The sequence below is a fragment of the Schistocerca nitens genome, chromosome 8 (assembly GCF_023898315.1).
Source record: "Schistocerca nitens isolate TAMUIC-IGC-003100 chromosome 8, iqSchNite1.1, whole genome shotgun sequence".
In the NCBI taxonomy this organism is placed as follows: domain Eukaryota; kingdom Metazoa; phylum Arthropoda; class Insecta; order Orthoptera; family Acrididae; genus Schistocerca; species Schistocerca nitens.
In genome coordinates this window covers 26334953-26353180 of record NC_064621.1, presented here as the reverse complement: position 1 = coordinate 26353180, position 18228 = coordinate 26334953, and the positions used below count along the sequence as shown (strand labels likewise).

The following is an 18228-nucleotide window of genomic DNA, read 5'->3' as shown; positions in this document are numbered from 1 at the left end:
GAAAAAGCGTCTGTTATGGTTCGCAGTTCCAGTCTCACTGACTGCAACGTTTTTATCCCTTCTGTGAAAGAGCTACAAGCAGTCGGATCAAACATCAATAAGGACATCGCAAGAAAATGCTTCCGGCTCAGAGTGCAATGTTGAAAAACTTACAATGCTGCACAACAGGTAACGCCTCTTTCCGCTGCTGACAAGCGAATTTTGGGTTTATAGGAATACGTAACTATATTTATGAAATGCCACATTTGCATCTTGAGTATGACACAGCATACCAATTAAACACAGACCCAATCAAAATCTAAGTGAGTAGTATTTTACTAATTCGTGTCGATAGAGGCACGCTTGTGTACAGATACTCGGTTTTATTAAAACAGACTTTCGTCGTAAGGTTATCGTGGTTAGTTTAATTTCATTTCTTATAATACAGTGCACAATTTTCGTAAGGTTTCCTTTAGTGTTGTTAAAACAATAGTAAACATGAGAGAGAAATTAATCATCAACGATATATGCGAATTCTCTGATGTTCCTATGACAGTCTGACAATGCACATGCAGTTTATTGATTACATGCATGTAGAAAACTTGTTCTGAGTTAAAGCTGTCAAACAAAGTTTGAAGAAGAATAAAATCTCACTACCACACGACAGCTAATGTAGAAAATACTTTTCTGACATATTATGGCACGATGCGCTCTCCCTACACATCTTCGAGATGCATCTGCTGCCTGCTGTCTATTAAACCTGAATAGAACAAAATGTCACAGTAGTTAGCCCTTTTTCCACATGCGACTACTTTGGGTTGAGAAGTGAAGGGAATTATGTTCAAAGTTCCATTAGATTGATAACTTCAGCAGACAGCAGAATTGCGTTTTAAAAAATGTAGCACTGAATGTATTTGAACTCGCGACATCTTATTTACGCTACTAGCTGACACGTGGCTACAACAGCTCCCGAGCTCGACAACTATTCCTCCAGATTTTTTGGATTCCACATCACTGTGAGATTATGCATATTACCAGGTCTTGACTTCTGAGAGACAAACAGTTACAGCTTTACTTTTGGACTGAACGACGTTTTCTACAAACAGGTGATTTTATTTCGGTGATTACAAAATAGAGTCGAATGTATGCACTGGGTAGCTGAGGCAGCTAGTTCATGGTGAATCGGTCAACCAAGTAAATGAATTTACTGATCATGCTGCAAATTACTACAGGGAGCCTGTGTGTCAGAATTCTCATCCAGTGTGGCGCAACGGCGTTACGATAGAAAAATGTGTCGCAGAGAAGAGGATTTCGTGGTCTGTTGGACGGATGGTAGGTTGTTATACCTATAATCTCGGTCCGATTCCCACCTCTGTCGATGATTTTAGATAGGGAGAGACAGATTCCATTCTCTCCTGGCTACACCAAGTGAAGAAGATATAATGGCAGTGTGGTCTGAAAATTCACATTAAAGATGATATTCCTTCTCTACCAAGTAGACGGTAGGTTGAACCACAATAAAGTCTGGAGTGGCGACATGTAGAAACTCTATCACCAGTAACCTTTCTTATACTAGTTATTTATTTCAAGTGACGAAACAAACGCTATGTATGGTCACAGGACACTTATCCCATCTTTTATCCGAGCTTCTGTACGTCGATAAAATTGGTTCCGAACTGGGAATGCAACTCAGACCGCCCTTAACGCGGAATTTGATCCCTTCGTGGCAATACAGCTCGGCTACAATTCGTTGTTTGTTCAAAACTGCAGATTCCTCAACATCTCCACATATTACGCGTGAATGGGATCGAATCCTTGCCCGGCACTAAAGATTTAATTATGTATTATCAAGCTCTAGCATGAGAACACCTATCTGCTGGTGGATAATAATTTTGATTTTTAATGTACTTCCATTCGTTGTCTACACTAACGATATCTGACGTTTTTAACTCCCAGTGAGACACAGTACTATTTGCGAGATGACTGTAAGTTCAAGATGTTATTCAGAGCAGCTGGTGGAGAAAAATTCGGTAGCAGACGTCTCTTTGTGTGTAGTCAACAACGATATGTGTGGGGCTCTATTCCCAGTGAGCGCTGAACTCTTTGTCATATTATTTCTAGTTCAAACATGCTCACATGTCACTGCTGGTGCAACAAACCCATATTTAACGTTCGTTTTCTCTAGAATATAACAGCGATAGGTGCCGGGTTGGAGTCTTGGGAAGGAAAAAATTAATGTTTCGTCTCGTCGTTTCAGTTAAAACATCTAGCTACTGCCGCGAAAATCCGATATGTCACATTTGACTGTGCTTCGATAGCAATCCGATTAGGTTCTGGGTTCGAATCCGTGTCCAGCACAAAGCTTTACCTCACGGCATTTCAAGTAAGTTACTTGTGAAGAAGCAATAGTTAACATCTCTCGTAGTTCGTTAACAGGGACAATAGATGCCGGGTAGGAATTCGCATCTGTTAAAAATGTTTGCGTTATGCAATTTAAAGTTGATATTTGCTAACTGATACTGTCTAAAATTGAGGTATATCACTCTCTGTATGCCTAATCAGGAATGACTGTTAGTTTCCGTCAGTCACGAATTCTTTGCTTAGTCTGCATGAGCTGGGTTTGAATCCATATGCGGAACAAGACGGTTCGTCGTGTCATTTGAAGTTCATACATATTCTCAACTAGCTGCTCGTGAATAGCTTAAATTTTTAATGTCATTTTGTGTTAAATAATAAGTACGGTATGTTACTTTGAAGAGGAAATCATGAATACGACGAACTTACAACGTGCATTACCAATCTGACGTAATAATGAGAGTGGTAACATTTCAGATATGTCATTTATTGTAATAAATGTGAGCTTACAAGCCTTAAGGACAGTCTTATCTGTGATAAGGTGTTCCCTGATATTTGTAGTATCGTGGTATTACTTTACATCTTGAGTTATTGCGATACAGGGCAGTGTTTTCTAGTGGTGACTTATTGCGCCAATAGTCAAACGACAGTACCAAGGAGAGATTAGAGGACCTGCTAGACAGCTGCATTATGTCGGTTGCATGCGAATCAGGCGAAATGCAATTCAGGTCGTTCGGATACTTTTGAGCACGACTGTACATCTCGAGGTGAAAACGTACGAAAACACACAACTGCACTTTTGAGAACTTCTGTTTTATTTTCGCATCAATACTGTTGTGAACCCACCATCTGGTAACAATGCATTACATTATCATCCATTATATATAATCATTTTTATAGTACACTTGATATTATAGATGAGTAGGACACAAGACAGGACATAGATAATGTCTGTTTGACGTCAACAGTGTGTAACATTTTACTTTTTTTAATAGGGCAAGGTTCCTCTCCAATAATTTTTATATTAGTTACAATAAGCTTACGCTGCAAGAGAATTCGCTTGTATTTTTTAATTATGTGGTCTGTTGTCGGTTTGAAAGCCTTCCATTACATCGGCAACGTAGTGCAACTCCACCGAGGGCTGTCTGGAGTAGGGTGGAGATAGCAATGTGAAAGTTGCGAGCTGTCGAAGACGAACTTCATATTCCTAATGCGATTAGGACATCGTATACTCTTGACGACGTTTAGCACCTGTGCGGTCAGTCACCCAATTTCAGAGTTCATGTTGAGTAATCCTGCTAAAGCCGGCCGAAGTGGCCGTGCGGTTAAAGGCGCTGCAGCCTGGAACCGCAAGACCGCTACGGTCGCAGGTTCGAATCCTGCCTCGGGCATGGATGTTTGTGATGTCCTTAGGTTAGTTAGGTTTAACTAGTCCTAAGTTCTAGGGGACTAATGACCTCAGCAGTTGAGTCCCATAGTGCTCAGAGCCATTTGAACCATTTTAATCCTGCTAAATTCCCATAACGTAAATTTAATGTTACTCTCCTAGGAACTAACCTGCAATACGTTTTGTATTTCATAATCGGAACTATCTGCATAAACCGTCATCACAGCAATGTCAGGGAACAGAATGCAGCAGTGCCTTGGTAGCTACTTGGGGACCTGCTTGAGTCGTGATCTAAGGAATGGGTAGTTGTTGGTTAACATTATATTACACTAGCGAGAAGTACCGACTTATCCTTTTCTCTGCAAACATCCAGAACTAAATTCAGTAACTAAATGCTAAGAATATATTTGCATTGTGCCAATTCAAAGATCAATAGATATGGATATAGATTTTTATATTTAAAGCCATTCTCGTTCTGCGTTGGAATAAACATCATTCATTATTCGCTTGTTCTTGTTACGATTGTTATTGTCATTCTCTCACGCGCAAGAGTTTTCACATTCCTATTTGGTATCGATGCACATGAAGAGTGGCTATGAAAGAAGGGAATACTGAATGTTACGTCATGCAGAATACACTCATTTACTTCGGCTCCTCGTGATCAACGCTACAGGAGAAGTGAGATACATAAAGTTGACAGTGTGAGGACAGACATGCTGGCACAACTCTGCAACTACACAGTGTTACCAGATAAAATGGTGCTGCGGAATCGAAAGTGTAGTACGGACTTTGCCACAGTAGCAACTGTTCAACTGGCTCTGAGCACTATGGGACTTAGCTTCTGAGGTCATCAGTCCCCTAGAACTCAGAACTACTTAAACCTAACTAACCTAAGGACATCACACACATCCATGCCCGATGCAGGATTTGAACCTGCGACCGTAGCGGTCGCGCGGTTCCAGACTGTAGCGCCTAGAACCGCTCGGCCACCTCGGCCGGCTGCCACAGTAGCAGACAGCTGCTAATTTCGGACCATGACCGTGGATTACACTTCGGTCAGTGCTGGTTAGAGTGTTGCAACTGTAAATGGAAGGCTTTGTTTGATAGTCTTGTGCTGATGCTGTCTGAATAATTTATGCCATTGGATAAAAAGCGGTTTAGTTTTGAGACCTAACCCACGAGGGGGAAAGGCGCAGTGGTCTGCTTCAAGAATTCCAAGCAATAAAACACAAAAAACAACCCAGGAAAGGTTCGAACAGCTACTTTCATGCAGAGACATGCATTTGGAATCTGTTCATCGTTACGGGGTCAAACAAGAGGGCAACATTACTGAAACAATGATCGGGCTACTTAGTATATAATAGAGCATACAGATTTCAAGGAGGCAACGTATGAAGACGCAGACTTCCTCGTTATCAATATATGCGGCATATCTTTCGTGTTAACGAAAGTAATATCCCGCTTTACCTCTTCTTACGTCTCAAATGAAATGAATGCCATGAGGAATCGAATATTTGTTGACTGCGTCTCTTCTTGCTTCCATCCTTACCAACATATTTCTTCATTCTCGTGGTGATCATGACATGAAGACGCAGACTTCCTCGTTATCAATATATGCGGCATATCTTTCGTGTTAACGAAAGTAATATCCCGCTTTACCTCTTCTTACGTCTCAAATGAAATGAATGCCATGAGGAATCGAATATTTGTTGACTGCGTCTCTTCTTGCTTCCATCCTTACCAACATATTTCTTCATTCTCGTGGTGATCATGACATTCTATGTGTATGCTGCAAAAGATTGCACGTGGACAAATTCGACATCGAGGTGCAAAGCGTTTGGTATCTTACATTATATTCAATTCGAATAAGCTTCCAACTTCGTTTGTATTTTTAGATGATTATGAACGTTACGGAAAATTATCTCACATGCTTTATGTTGAATGAGAAACATTGAATGACCCGTTTTGCTTTCCCTACGTTGAAATGATATAATGTCGGCGTCAACAGCCTTCTCCCACGCCGGAAGCTGAAACTTGTATCATTCTGGATTAATGATGATTGAATGTCTCAAATGTATACATAGCCCACAAGGCGACGTTAGAAACCATCAGGGGAGAACGCCGCATAAAAACCAAACGTGCGCGCGCGTCTCCACTCTGAAGAACCATATCGGAGAATCACGGCAAGCATTTCGCTGAAGAGCTGCCTCGTAAGAGAGCCGAGAAATGGCAGCGTCGTAGCAAGTATTTGTCAACACTCTGATAGTGCATTTACTTCCGGGTGTAGGCCGGCATTACCTCGCTAAATTCACTTGACATTCGTTTTCCACATCGAAGACTCGTACGATATAATCCACTGTAAGATGAGACACTTAGAAAGTATATTTAATTTCTGGACTCCAAGAACGGCGTTCTTCACATAAGTAACACCTGTTTGTGTGTGCATTCGGGAGGACGACGGTGCAATCCCGTGCCCGGCCATCCTGATTTAGGGTTTCAGTGATTTCCCTAAATCGCTTCAGGCAAATGCCGGGATAGTTCCTTAGAAAGGGCACGGCCGATTTCCTTCCCCATATTTCCCTAATCCGAGTTTGTGCTCCGTCTCTAATGACACCGTTGTCGACGGGACGTTAAAACAGTAATCTCCTCCTCCTCTGTTTGTGTGTTTAAGGTTGCGTTTTGAGGCTCAGGCAACATCGCAGTGACTATAGTCCGCCTCTTGCCGACAGTGTGTCGTTAGCTCAGAGGTTCCCTTGTGAGTTGCAGTGCTCGTACTATATGACATAGCAGTTCCAATCACGGTAGAAGCCGCTGACGACAACATTTTATTTTCCATTTTAATTAATGGAGTTGCAAACTGCTAGTAAAAGTTCCTTATGCGAAATCTGAAGAATGCCTTTAAACATCAATCTTCGTCCGATTTCGACTTAGTAAATTAAGTTAATATCATGGATGTCTGCTTTGCAAATGCCAAGGTGCTTCACTGTAAAATAGATCCTGAAAAGATTCAAACCGACTGTCAACGATATAAATTTGAGCTTTGATCGTCATATAGGTCTAACATGTCAGGAGGTTGTTTATGAAGTGCACATGTTGATTAATATAGTTCCCCTCTTCTAAATTTTTCCAATAGTATTTAATTGTAGACGTTTTCTAACACCGGCGTTAGCAATTCCTTTCCCTTCTCTGAAACCTCCAAAAGGACAAATTTTTCTGGTTTAAATATGATGACCTTAACTATCACTTCAGATCAACAATAAATACTTCATGAACCCATACATGGAACTCCAAATGTGCAGTGTTCCTGCACTGCTACAGAGCATGCATTGCAAGGTATTCACACAGTTTATCTCATAGACTTACCATAAGGAATGAAACAAGAACTGTAATACACTTTACACCACAGACGCTCACTCTGGCTTGACGAAAACATCCAAACATTGACCAAAAGTTGCACAAATAATTGAGTTTGAAAGGAAAAGAAACGAGGCATGAAGCATTTATAAATTCATCGAATGTAGTGAGGTGGTTTAATTTCGTCCCAGTCTATAAAATTAATTTCGGCCATACTCAGCTCTTGCCGATTAATGTAATATAATACCCGCCTACTACTCAGGGCGTCTGTCTCCGTTGCTTTTGAGCGTGAATGGAAATTGTAGAAATTTTCTGTGGAGCAACATTTAATAATAAAGCATTTTAAATCATCAAAAGCGATGAGCGGTAGCAGGCGCTTTCGATAAAGAACGGGGGAGTACAGCGCCGCTGCTGTCGCCACGACCGCTGCCAGTAGCCAGCAAATGGATACCGGAGCTTTGCCGCATACGGCGTCCAGAAGAGGACAGTTTGCAGGAAATCTGCCGCAAAATCGTTACTGGATAAAATTTTGATATCGGTGTGTCAGAAAGCGAAATAGGTTGAATCTGCGCTACCATTACATTCACATCTTCAGCATTCAGACAGAAGAGGCTATAAAAATATTTTATGCCAGCTGCTCTCGATCCACTGACATTACGAACACTAACAACGCACGCCACCGCTAGACCACAGGCGTAATCAGCCCAGAGTTTCTCTATCATGGGACAAGTTTTCCTCCAGGAAGTGCCGCAGTCTACAGTGTTGCCAGATTGTGCAGATAACCGGACTTAGAGAATTAGCGAGTTGGCCAGTTTTTTCGTCCCATGTCGTGATCGGCGCGGACTTAGCCTCTGAAGCGGCCGGTCGCCGGTCGAGTTTTATGTCAAAGAGTGTACAGTCAGTTATAGATACACACCCGTTGCCCCATTGGGATGAGTTGCACGCAAAAATTGTCAGGCGGCCACTACTTTCCAAGACTGATCAGTCAGAAGCAAGCTTCTAGCTCCCCTTGCATGAGGCCACTAGGCACCTTCTCATTGTCAATACACCTTTCAGCCAATACCAATATCAATGCTTGCCATTTGATGTCACTAGCATGCCCATGGCATTTTTTAGAACAGCTGACATCCTCTGTATCCAGCTGCATCAATTACCTTGATGATGTTGTTGTTTTGGATTCTTCCACAGACCACCACCTTAGCAACCTCCCAATTGTTGTTTTCTGTTTTGCAATCTATGGGTCTATGTGCAATCTTGTCAAATCTCAATTTTTCTGCTGTCAATTGAGTGCCTAGGTTTTGAAGTTTCTCACACAGGAGTCAAGCTCTGTTGATGCAATTGCCGCTGCTGACCTCTGTTAAGGAATTGCAGGCATTTCTAGGTAAAGTTGTACTACCACAAGTTTTTATTGTATGCATTCACTGTCGCTCAGCTCTGCACACATTGTCGTGTAAAAATATGCCTTTTTTCTGGTCCACCTCTTGTGACTGCGTGTTCATTTTGTTTAAATCTAAGCTTCAATCTGCCCCATCCCTGGCCACTTTCCAGCCAAGTCAGCACCTCGTTTTGGCTACAGATGTCACTCATCACATTCTTGGTGCAGTGTTAGTGCACAAATACGCAGACAGATCTGAATGACCCATTTCTTACACTTCCAAGACTCGTTAACTCCTGCAGTATTCTCAGAATGAAAAAGGGGCGTCAGCAGTTGTGTTTGCCCTTAAGAATTTCACGTATCCTTATATAATTCGAAGTTCCATTTAATCGTGGACCGCAAGCCATTGGTTGCTCTTTTCAACTCTTTGGCTTCTGTGCCAGACATGGCAGCACATCGTTTGCAGTGGTGAGCTCTCTTCCTCTCCCATTATCATTATCAGATCCATTACCGGCCAGCAGCGCAACACTCCAACGCCGATGCCTTATCTTGCCTTCCGATTGGTCCAGACCTGGCATTCAATCAAGATGAGTTGCTTCGTTTCTATTCAGATATTGAGAAGCAAAATGCAATCAATGGTTTTCCAATCACTAGTGCCATGGCAGTGTCAGCTGTCACCACGGATCCTGTACTTACTTGGGTCCTCTCTTTTGTACAGCACAATTGACCAGAGAAACACCCGGTCCACACCTCGGATCCCTTGTCTAATTACTTCTCCCTCCAGCACCACCTTTCTGTGTTTGACAGCATCTTTTGTTAGCTATTGAGGACACTGTTCCTGGGTTGTGATCCCTACTTCCTTATGCTGTAATGTACTGCAGCTCCTGCATTTTGGTCGTTGGGGGCCTCTCACACCAAAGCTTTGCCCCGCCAACTTGTGTATTGGCTGGGCATACATGGGGACATTGTGTAGCTTATCGCCACTTGCACTCACTGTGTTAAGCAACAGGCAGGTCCACAGGCATATTTTCCTCCCTGGCCAACGTCACAGCACCCATGGGAGTCTCTACAAGAAAATTTTGCTGCACTCTTCCTAAATCAGTATTGGCTCACTGAGGACACCTCTTCCAAGTTTCCCTATGTGGTGCATTGTCCATTCATACCCACAGTGGCCACTATTTCGACCCTGTCTAAGATTTCTGCAACTGAGGGACTTGCGTGTACTGTGGTTACTGATACTAGCCCACAGTTTGTTTCTTGAGAATTTGTATCTTTTTCAGGCTAGTGGTAGACTGTCCATTTGATTTCATACCATTTCACTCCTTTGGGGGGTAAGAGCCCAGCAGAACTGCTACATGGACACCAACTATGAACCCTCCATCACCTGCTGCATCTGATGCCATGTCTGCTGGCACTGCCAGCCCTGTGACAATTCCAGCCAGGTGCACCAGTCTAGGCTGGTGGTTTGAGTGTCACAGGGGTCAGCACCTCTGCGCCATCTGCACTCCTCACAGGCAGACCTCCTGTCACTTCACACAGCACGGTCTGTTCCAAACAGCCCACCACCTACCCCGCCCCATTGTCACAGATGCCTGTTCCTGTGCCGTTGACCGTGCAGCTTACACTGTAACACGTGTCACTGCTTGGCAGGTTGCTGTATGGGGTACCTCCCTCCACCATAACTCCTGGGCTGCTGTCACCAGTGCAGCACCTGATGCTGCACTCGCCGCCACCTCCATTGCTGGGTCCTGTGCAGCTGTCATCTCCAACAGTCTCTGACCTCGAGGAGGATGTTGCTATGGAGACGCCATCACTTGTCCTGCCCTATGGCCTCTGACGCTCCCTCATCACTTCCACACCTACTCATTAATGCCTGCCGGGTTGCTTTTTCTGTGCCATGTATTTCTCTGTGCCTAGTGTCTTTATGTATGTGTGTGATTTTATCACCCCTGAAAGGGAGTAGATATGTATCTTCACTCACAAGGCATACGATTTCAGAGATTGTGCATCCATACCATTCACATGCCACATTATGTTCTCTGGTCAGCTGGCAAGAAACATATTACTGTTGCCCAGACAATGTGTTCAATGCTATACCGTATTTACTCGAATCTAAGCCGCACTCGAATCTAAGCCGCACCTGAAAAATGAGACTCAAAACTAAGGAAAAATAATTTTCCTGAATCTAAGCCGCACCTGAAATTTGAGACTCGAAATTCAAGGGGAGAGAAAAGTTTTAGGCCGCACCTCCAAATCGAAACAAAGTTGGTCCATTGTAATGTGAGACACAATTTAGGTCGAATGAATGACTATACAGCTACAGTAGTTTGGTTCGAGTCGTAAGCTTAGCAGTTAAGCTTTGCCAGGTAGCCATTGCTATGCGTCAGGCGCTCCGTCCGTATTTATACGGGTACCCTTCCTTTTTCATGTGCTTCGTCTCGTTTGAATCAATTGCTTATTTTGCTTTGATCTGATAAGTGTCGTTTTCTTTGTTATAGGTGTTTACGTCACTCTAAGCGAAAATGCATGTCTGTACTGTGTCATGCATTGTTTGTCGCATTCTGATAGTGCGTGTTTATGGCCGGTCGCCGCTCGCGGCATGGCTTGCTTTTGTGCGCGCTACCGCCACTTACAATTAAAAAAAAAAAAAAAAAAAAAAAAAAAAAAAAAAAAAAGAGAGAGAGAGAGAGAGAGAGAGAGAGAGAGAGAGAGAGAGAGAGGAATCATCTCATTAGCGGAACAATGGCAAGAGACTGCTATTTGTTGTTACTTACACTGCTGCTTTCTTTGATAATGATCAACAAGAATCAAATAATAGACTGTGTATGATAGAAGATGTTCTGAACAAGAGTCTAGCGAAAATTTTTCTCCGTTTGAAAATCTTTGCAGGCGCCTCTTTAGTACATCACATTCTGCACAGAAATTAGAGTCGTCTCAGATTTAAAAATCTAGTCAGTTGCCGTGCTTAATTTCTGACTGTATCACTATTAGGTGTAAGAATAATACAAATATAAACATGACACGATATGTATATTCTTCCGCGTTTGCTGTTGTCTCACTCTAGTTTTGTAGTTTATTAGGCAGGCAGGATTTAAATGAGATAGCAGCAAACACGAAAGAATACATGGCAAAATGTTTATACTCGTATTATTCTTATGGTGAAGAGAATACTGCATGTGATTCACAATTCATCAAGTTCCTATTAGCAACCATCTCTTCTCACAGGTAGGAAAAAATTCAGAACGTAGAGTTGGCCACATTGATAAACAACCTAAACAGAGTTGCCAGTCAGATTTTCGTAGTACATTGAAATGCTGCTACATTCGAAGATGAACAAACAATACGGAATTTGTATTTACTTCGTTGGATAATGTATGAAAATGCATGCAGCGGTCGAATCTCGGGGCGGAGAGAAAAAGCTTGTCTTCCACCTTTTTTTTTAAATTTATTTACTGACGCAGAGGTTTTGGCGCCGGTATTCATCTTTGGGCCTACAAAGCATGCCTGTGTAGCGCTACATATATTCAACGGCAGAAGTTAGTTGTGGCGGCACCTTCCAACATTTTTCAGAACTTCCGCTTGCTTTGCACTCGATTCTAAACTGCAGGCAGTTTTTTGGATTACAAAAACCGGAAAAAAAGTGCGGCTTAGCTTTGAGTAAATGCGGTACACAACATGGACTTCAATGTGTCTCACATGTTTCTCTTATAAAGTACAAGGGCTATTCAGAAAGTAAGGTCCGATGGGGTACAAAATGGAAACCACAGAGAAAATCCAATGAAGTTTTTTCACAGATGTTTTGGGCTGTCTCTAGTATGCCCATCGATCACATCACGTCACTCTTTTCAGTTCTGAGTGCACAGTGAGCATGTACAGATGCTTAGAAAAACGGTGTCTCCTGCAAGTATGAAGGCCTACTATTAGATTTCGCTGACATTATGCAGCCCACATAACATAACTGTCACACGTTTGCTTCGGCATGAAAATTCTCGGCCGCACTCTGAAGGTGCAATGGAGATGCTCCTGCAGTGTTTTCCGTGCGATGTGTTTGATCATCCCCAACAGAACCCGTAACTGACTCTCCCTCAGTTTTGTCTCTGCTCACATGAACAGCTAGCTATGAAAACAATGTACTGGCGCAGACAGTGAGCTGTAGACCAGCGTGGAGAATTGCCAGGAAGCACAGGTGGCTTCCTTCTATGACAAGGGTATTGGAAAGTTGGTACAATGCTATGACAATGTCTAAATCGGAGTGGCAACAATGTAGAGAAGTACCTGGAAGGTGTATTGATTTTCACAGCAGTTTCCATTTTTCGACCGATCAGACCTTACTTTCCAGACAGGACTCGTACTATGTTCCATAAATCGCATTTGTTCTTACTAAAGCACACACTGCAGAAGAAAATTATCAGATACACTTTTACTGCAGAGCAAAGAGAATCTTATCATTCATTATTTTGGAAAATTCGAATCTTAACTGTTTATGAAATTAAAATCTTCCAACAAAGCGGACAAAAAATTATTTGAGAACTGTTTTAACCACACAAACAACATGAGAAATAAAAATAATTTTATACTACCCACTCGCCAAGTGAAATTATATGCAGCAACTCCACAATACACGGGAATGACAATACATGACAAGTTAATGGGCAAAAACATATTTAACACAAAGTCAGAGGTTCTAGAAACAAGGCTACAGAAGATTCTGTGGGAGAAATGCTGCTATTCATTATAAGAATTCATAGAGCATGACATAATTTGAGCACAGGGTAACTAAGAGCTACATATTTTTACTGTATGTATATATAACAAAATTAATATTATTATTATGCTGTTTGTTAACATCAGCTGTTCTACATTTACGGTGAAATTTTACCACAATTTAGACCAGTCTCCTGTACCTGAATCAAATGATTTAGCTTATGTATGTTATGAAATAATAAATCACAATCCACAACTCACAATTCAATGCACAATAACACAATTCACCAGAATGGCTCCCCATTCAGCACATACAGAGTACGATGAGAGGTCATCTGGTACAGTCTGAATTACTGGCAAGATTGAGTCAACAGGTAGAAGAACTGAGGAACGCAATCTCTGTGATTATCTCTACATACAGTTGCAGTCTCTATTACATGATGAATTAATATATGAGACAGATGTAAGACACTGGACTCATATCTGCGAGGAAGGCAGTTGAAATTCCCGTTTGGCCACCCAGATTTAGGTTCCCGTAGTTTCCCTAAATCATTTGAGTGGTTGCCCAGACAGTTCCCTCAAAAGGGTACAACTGATTACTTTCACCACTGTTCCCCCAATCTGCACACATGCTTCATCTACAATGACCTTTTTGTTGACAGATGTTAAAACCTTAATCTTCCTCCCTTCCTTCTGTGAATGTTGATCAGTTAAATTACTGCTAAAATGCAGTTGTGTAAGGCACAAATTGCAAATGTGATAATTACTGGGTTGATGTGCTCCTTTGGATTCTTTTTCACAGTTTGCACTAATACAACTGAAACATATGTACTAAAGCTAAACTTTTACAAAATTATAAACTGCCCAAGACAATTTAAAATATGTGCTCACACAATGTTCCTTCGTGTAAATAAAGCATAAACAAGTTACACATATATGCTGAACCATATATTTAACTAAAGCTTTCAAATCAAACTATACACTGTGACTGAAACAAATTGTGCAACGGTTCTCTGTGAAATTACCCTACCTACAACCAGCGAGCAGCACTTGGCGGTACATTTCCACAGAGGATTTGCCACGAAACTGGAAGCCGGTCAGGTATGTGTTGTGGGAGCTGTTAATGTAGTAATGCGACAATGGCTGGTCCATGTCCATGTACAAGTCCAGTCGGTCCAAGTAGACAGGTGCATTCTCATCTGACATCAAGTACTGGATCAAGCCATCTTTTGATAATTTGTCTGTGATAAAATGGAAGTAACAATAGTGTATTCAATCAACCTCAATGTAACTATAAACTATATTTAAGCAGGTGAAAATGCAATCTGCTTACCAACAGTGAAAATTGAAACAAATAATTTGGGACACATCACAACAAAGCACAGTGTGAGCAAGTGCAATTTTAATAATAATTCACACTGTGGCCAGATCCTTTAAATTACTTTCAGTTGTGGCATTACTGCCTTCAAATGGTAAAGCTCATTATCAGATGGCACATATTACAACTACATCAAATGCTCGTGCCCTAAAACATGTAATATCACATATATTCCAAAATTGAACTGTGGTACACTTTCATTTTCTAGTACACTACATGATAAGAACATTCAATTCACTACCTGATCCACTAATATTTCTTGTGTAATATTATTTTTCACTTTACTTTACATTTATATGGGTGTCAGCATGTTGCTTGTTTGTGTAACAATGTGAATGAGTTCTTTTTCATTCAAATATTGTAATTCCAAAATTATAAAACACTTCTTTTTGGAAAAAAACATCAACATTAATTATACTATTATTATTTTATTACTATTATTTTCATTAGTATTAACAGAAAATCACTGATTTCACAACAAAGTTATTTCTTATCTGTAACCATTAACATTAATGTCAAATAGCATCTTTGTTTATCTTAAGCTGTTTTAGTGGGAACGTGTTGTACAGAGAGGAGAATTGTAATCTGATGTGTGTGGACACCAGATATGTTTTATAGTGATAATTGAATTGAAGAAGTATTGATTAACATATAGAAGACTGAAACTAAATTCCTGTAACTTTCATTTATAGTCGTACAAAACTCTCTTCCAAAAAGCAAGTAACATCACAGCTCAAGACCAACAGTGCCAATTACATGAAAAACTGGTAATGGACAACGATGAAAAGTTAAGCAATATACGCAATGATCAATTTCAGTCTTAATTTTTTTTAAATTCTGAAACCGATTGACTTCTTGCTTCTCAACATATTGAAAATCTTTCACATGAACCAGTTTACTGCACAAGTGACGTTTGTTAAACATTATTTTAATTTCAACATTGTCATTGTTAAAAGGGATTAGATTAGCTCCAAACTCAGACTTAACAGACACAGCTCAGATGATAGCTGAGATGGCCTAAAAGTGGTTCACAGTTAACTACATATGTTTAAACTCACAAAAACTCATATTATGCAATATCAAATGAGCAATAATGACCCGTTAACACCAAAACTAGATGTTAAGAATCATACACTGAGAAGCAGATCATGTAAAATTCCTTGGGGTCCAATTGGGTAACCCAGACAAACTAATCAAGAAGCTCAGTTCAGTGTTTGTTGACCTTAGAAACAACTCTCTTTGTGTTGACCTAATGATAAGACTCTTGCTTTGTTTTGGATATTTTCACTCCTTTGATGTCAAATGGAGTAATATCCTGGGCAATCCACCTAAAGTAAATAAATTATTTGTTCATCAGATACTACATATATGAACGTTTTCCTTACAATTCTTTCTCCCTGAGAAAAACACAATTTTTATATAGGTTTTCTGAATCAATACTAAGAAAAATCAATACTGTTAAATTTGATCACTTCAAGCAAACACATAATAAATAAATTTATACACTTCACTGAAATCATGAATGTGTATGACACAGTGTCACTCATCTTTATAACTTGATAAAGTGTCTGCACCATGCGGCATTGGTCACACTTAATTCTACTATTTTTGTAGTCAGAGGGTATAAGAAATATAGCCCACACTGAAATCAACACTGTGTACGACACATTGTCACAGTATTGTCACTCAGAGAATATGTCTACACACCACTTTGTTGGGAAAACCCAGCTAGCCTTTACTTAAACACTGTCCAACAACAGAGAGGTATATTAGAGGAACAAATCGCAGACACAAGTCTTTTTATTTTTGTAGTTATTAAGTAACGTTGTGTGATGTGTTAACTTACACTGAGTAATGCATTTTAAGGGTAATTTTGTCACACCTAAACAGAAATCATCAAAATCTCATCCTTTCTGAAAGTGTATTGTGGAAGAATCCAATTTCACATCTGCTGGCTCAGTAATTTTTTGCCATGCCTGTAAAAACCACATAAATAAACACAGGTTACTTTTATCCTTAATTTCATCTCCCAGGCTTCTTCCTAGTCTTTATCCCTCAGGTTTTCAAATGGAAATTTAAGATTAATTTACTGACATGCACATACAATTTAATTGAAGTTGACATATTACATGACCACGATATTATTGTTTAGTTATTGCCATCTTCTTATTATTCGGTTTTTTTTTTTTTTTTTTTTTTTTTTTTTAAATATAAGCCACAATATAAAGTCACTTGTCCTTTACCACAAAGATTCTGCAGCTCACATTATGAGTGACACTAAGAAGAAGAACAAATGACATAATCAACTGCTTATTTCCTCTATGACAAGTAGTGCAATGGACAGGTTTAACCTAGATTTTTGCACGTATTTAGTGTTGCTTAATATGCCACAGAATGTGCTACTGAACCCCACTTTTAAGGGCTTCTTGGAGAGTATCAGTGGCCACATTATACGAGTTGACAATGGGCAAACATCATTTGAACTACATGTATGAGAAGTTTATTGCTGATATTAAAACAGACATTGGTGACCACAATATTTGGCTTTCAGTCAAGGAGATGACTGACAGTTCTGTGGAGTTGTGGCCAATGTTGTGGTTGGGAAATTAAGAGTCGATGGCCCCAGGAAAACAACTCTATGCGTAAAGTGTTGGAGAAGACAAATCACAGTACTGTAGCCCAGATGTCAGGGATGCCCTACACAACCTATGACCAGGAAAAGATAAAGATGAGAAATGTTTGCTGTTTGTGACAGGCTGTACTGCCTATATGATAAAAATGAATACGACAGTCAAAATACTCTGTGACACTATGATCAACTGCACCTTGCTTGCCCATGGCCTACACTGTCTAGCACAGAAAGTCAGAAATAATTCTCCTGAGGTTAATAGTATCATTTAGTTGATAAGAAAGAAGAAAGTATTTCTTAAAGAGCCTATCCACGTTCAGTCCTTTAAGGAGGTATCTACAAACATCCTCCCCCTACTGCACCTGAACCCATACTTATGCGATAGTGCACCCGGCTCTTGGCAGCTTTATATTATGCCAAACTCTATCAAAAGGTCAAGAGGTAGAAGAAACATTTCACTCTAACAAAAACAGACACCATCAGAACAGACCCTGAAGGTTCAACGGTACTGACCGGCCACCATGTCGACCTCACCAGATGCAGATACTGGGGTGCATGCAGTTAGCACACCACTCTCCCAGTCGTAGTCAATTTTCGTGACCAGTGCCGCTGCTTCTCAATCAAGTAGCTCTTCAATTGGAGCCACAAGGTCTGAAAACAATCCACTTGCCAACAGCACTCGGCAGATCTGGATAGTTACCCATCCAAGTGCTAGCCAAGACTGACAGTGCTTAACTTTGGTGATATAACAAGAACCGGTGTTACCACTGAGGCAAGGCCATTGGCCTTGTAACGACAACTGTATCTATAATAATTTTTTCCTTTATGAATTTAGATAAGTTAATGTTGGCAGGGTTTTGAACTTCTTTTTCGGCTCGTATAGTGATGTTAAAGAAACTGCGAGTAACTTTTGTAATGAATATTATTATTTATGTTAGATTTCAGAGAATGTGATAATCAAAAGAAAGTGTACTTAATGTTAAAAATATTGTAAAATGTGGAAATTGTAATTTAAACACTTGGTCCATACGTAGGTAATGCATTAGAATATGTGTAATAGAAAACCT

General features: G+C 40.5%; 1 protein-coding gene across 3 annotated transcripts in view; it reads right to left on the bottom strand.

The window, feature by feature from the left end:
* Positions 1 to 18228, bottom strand: part of LOC126198524 (1-phosphatidylinositol 4,5-bisphosphate phosphodiesterase-like) — a 590920-nt gene that overhangs the window by 304106 nt on the left and 268586 nt on the right. For all 3 annotated transcript variants that reach the window (XM_049934913.1, XM_049934915.1, XM_049934914.1), the window contains exon 9: positions 14185 to 14395. In XM_049934913.1, the coding sequence (XP_049790870.1) occupies positions 14185 to 14395 (211 nt within the window). The remainder of the gene's footprint in view (positions 1 to 14184; positions 14396 to 18228) is intronic.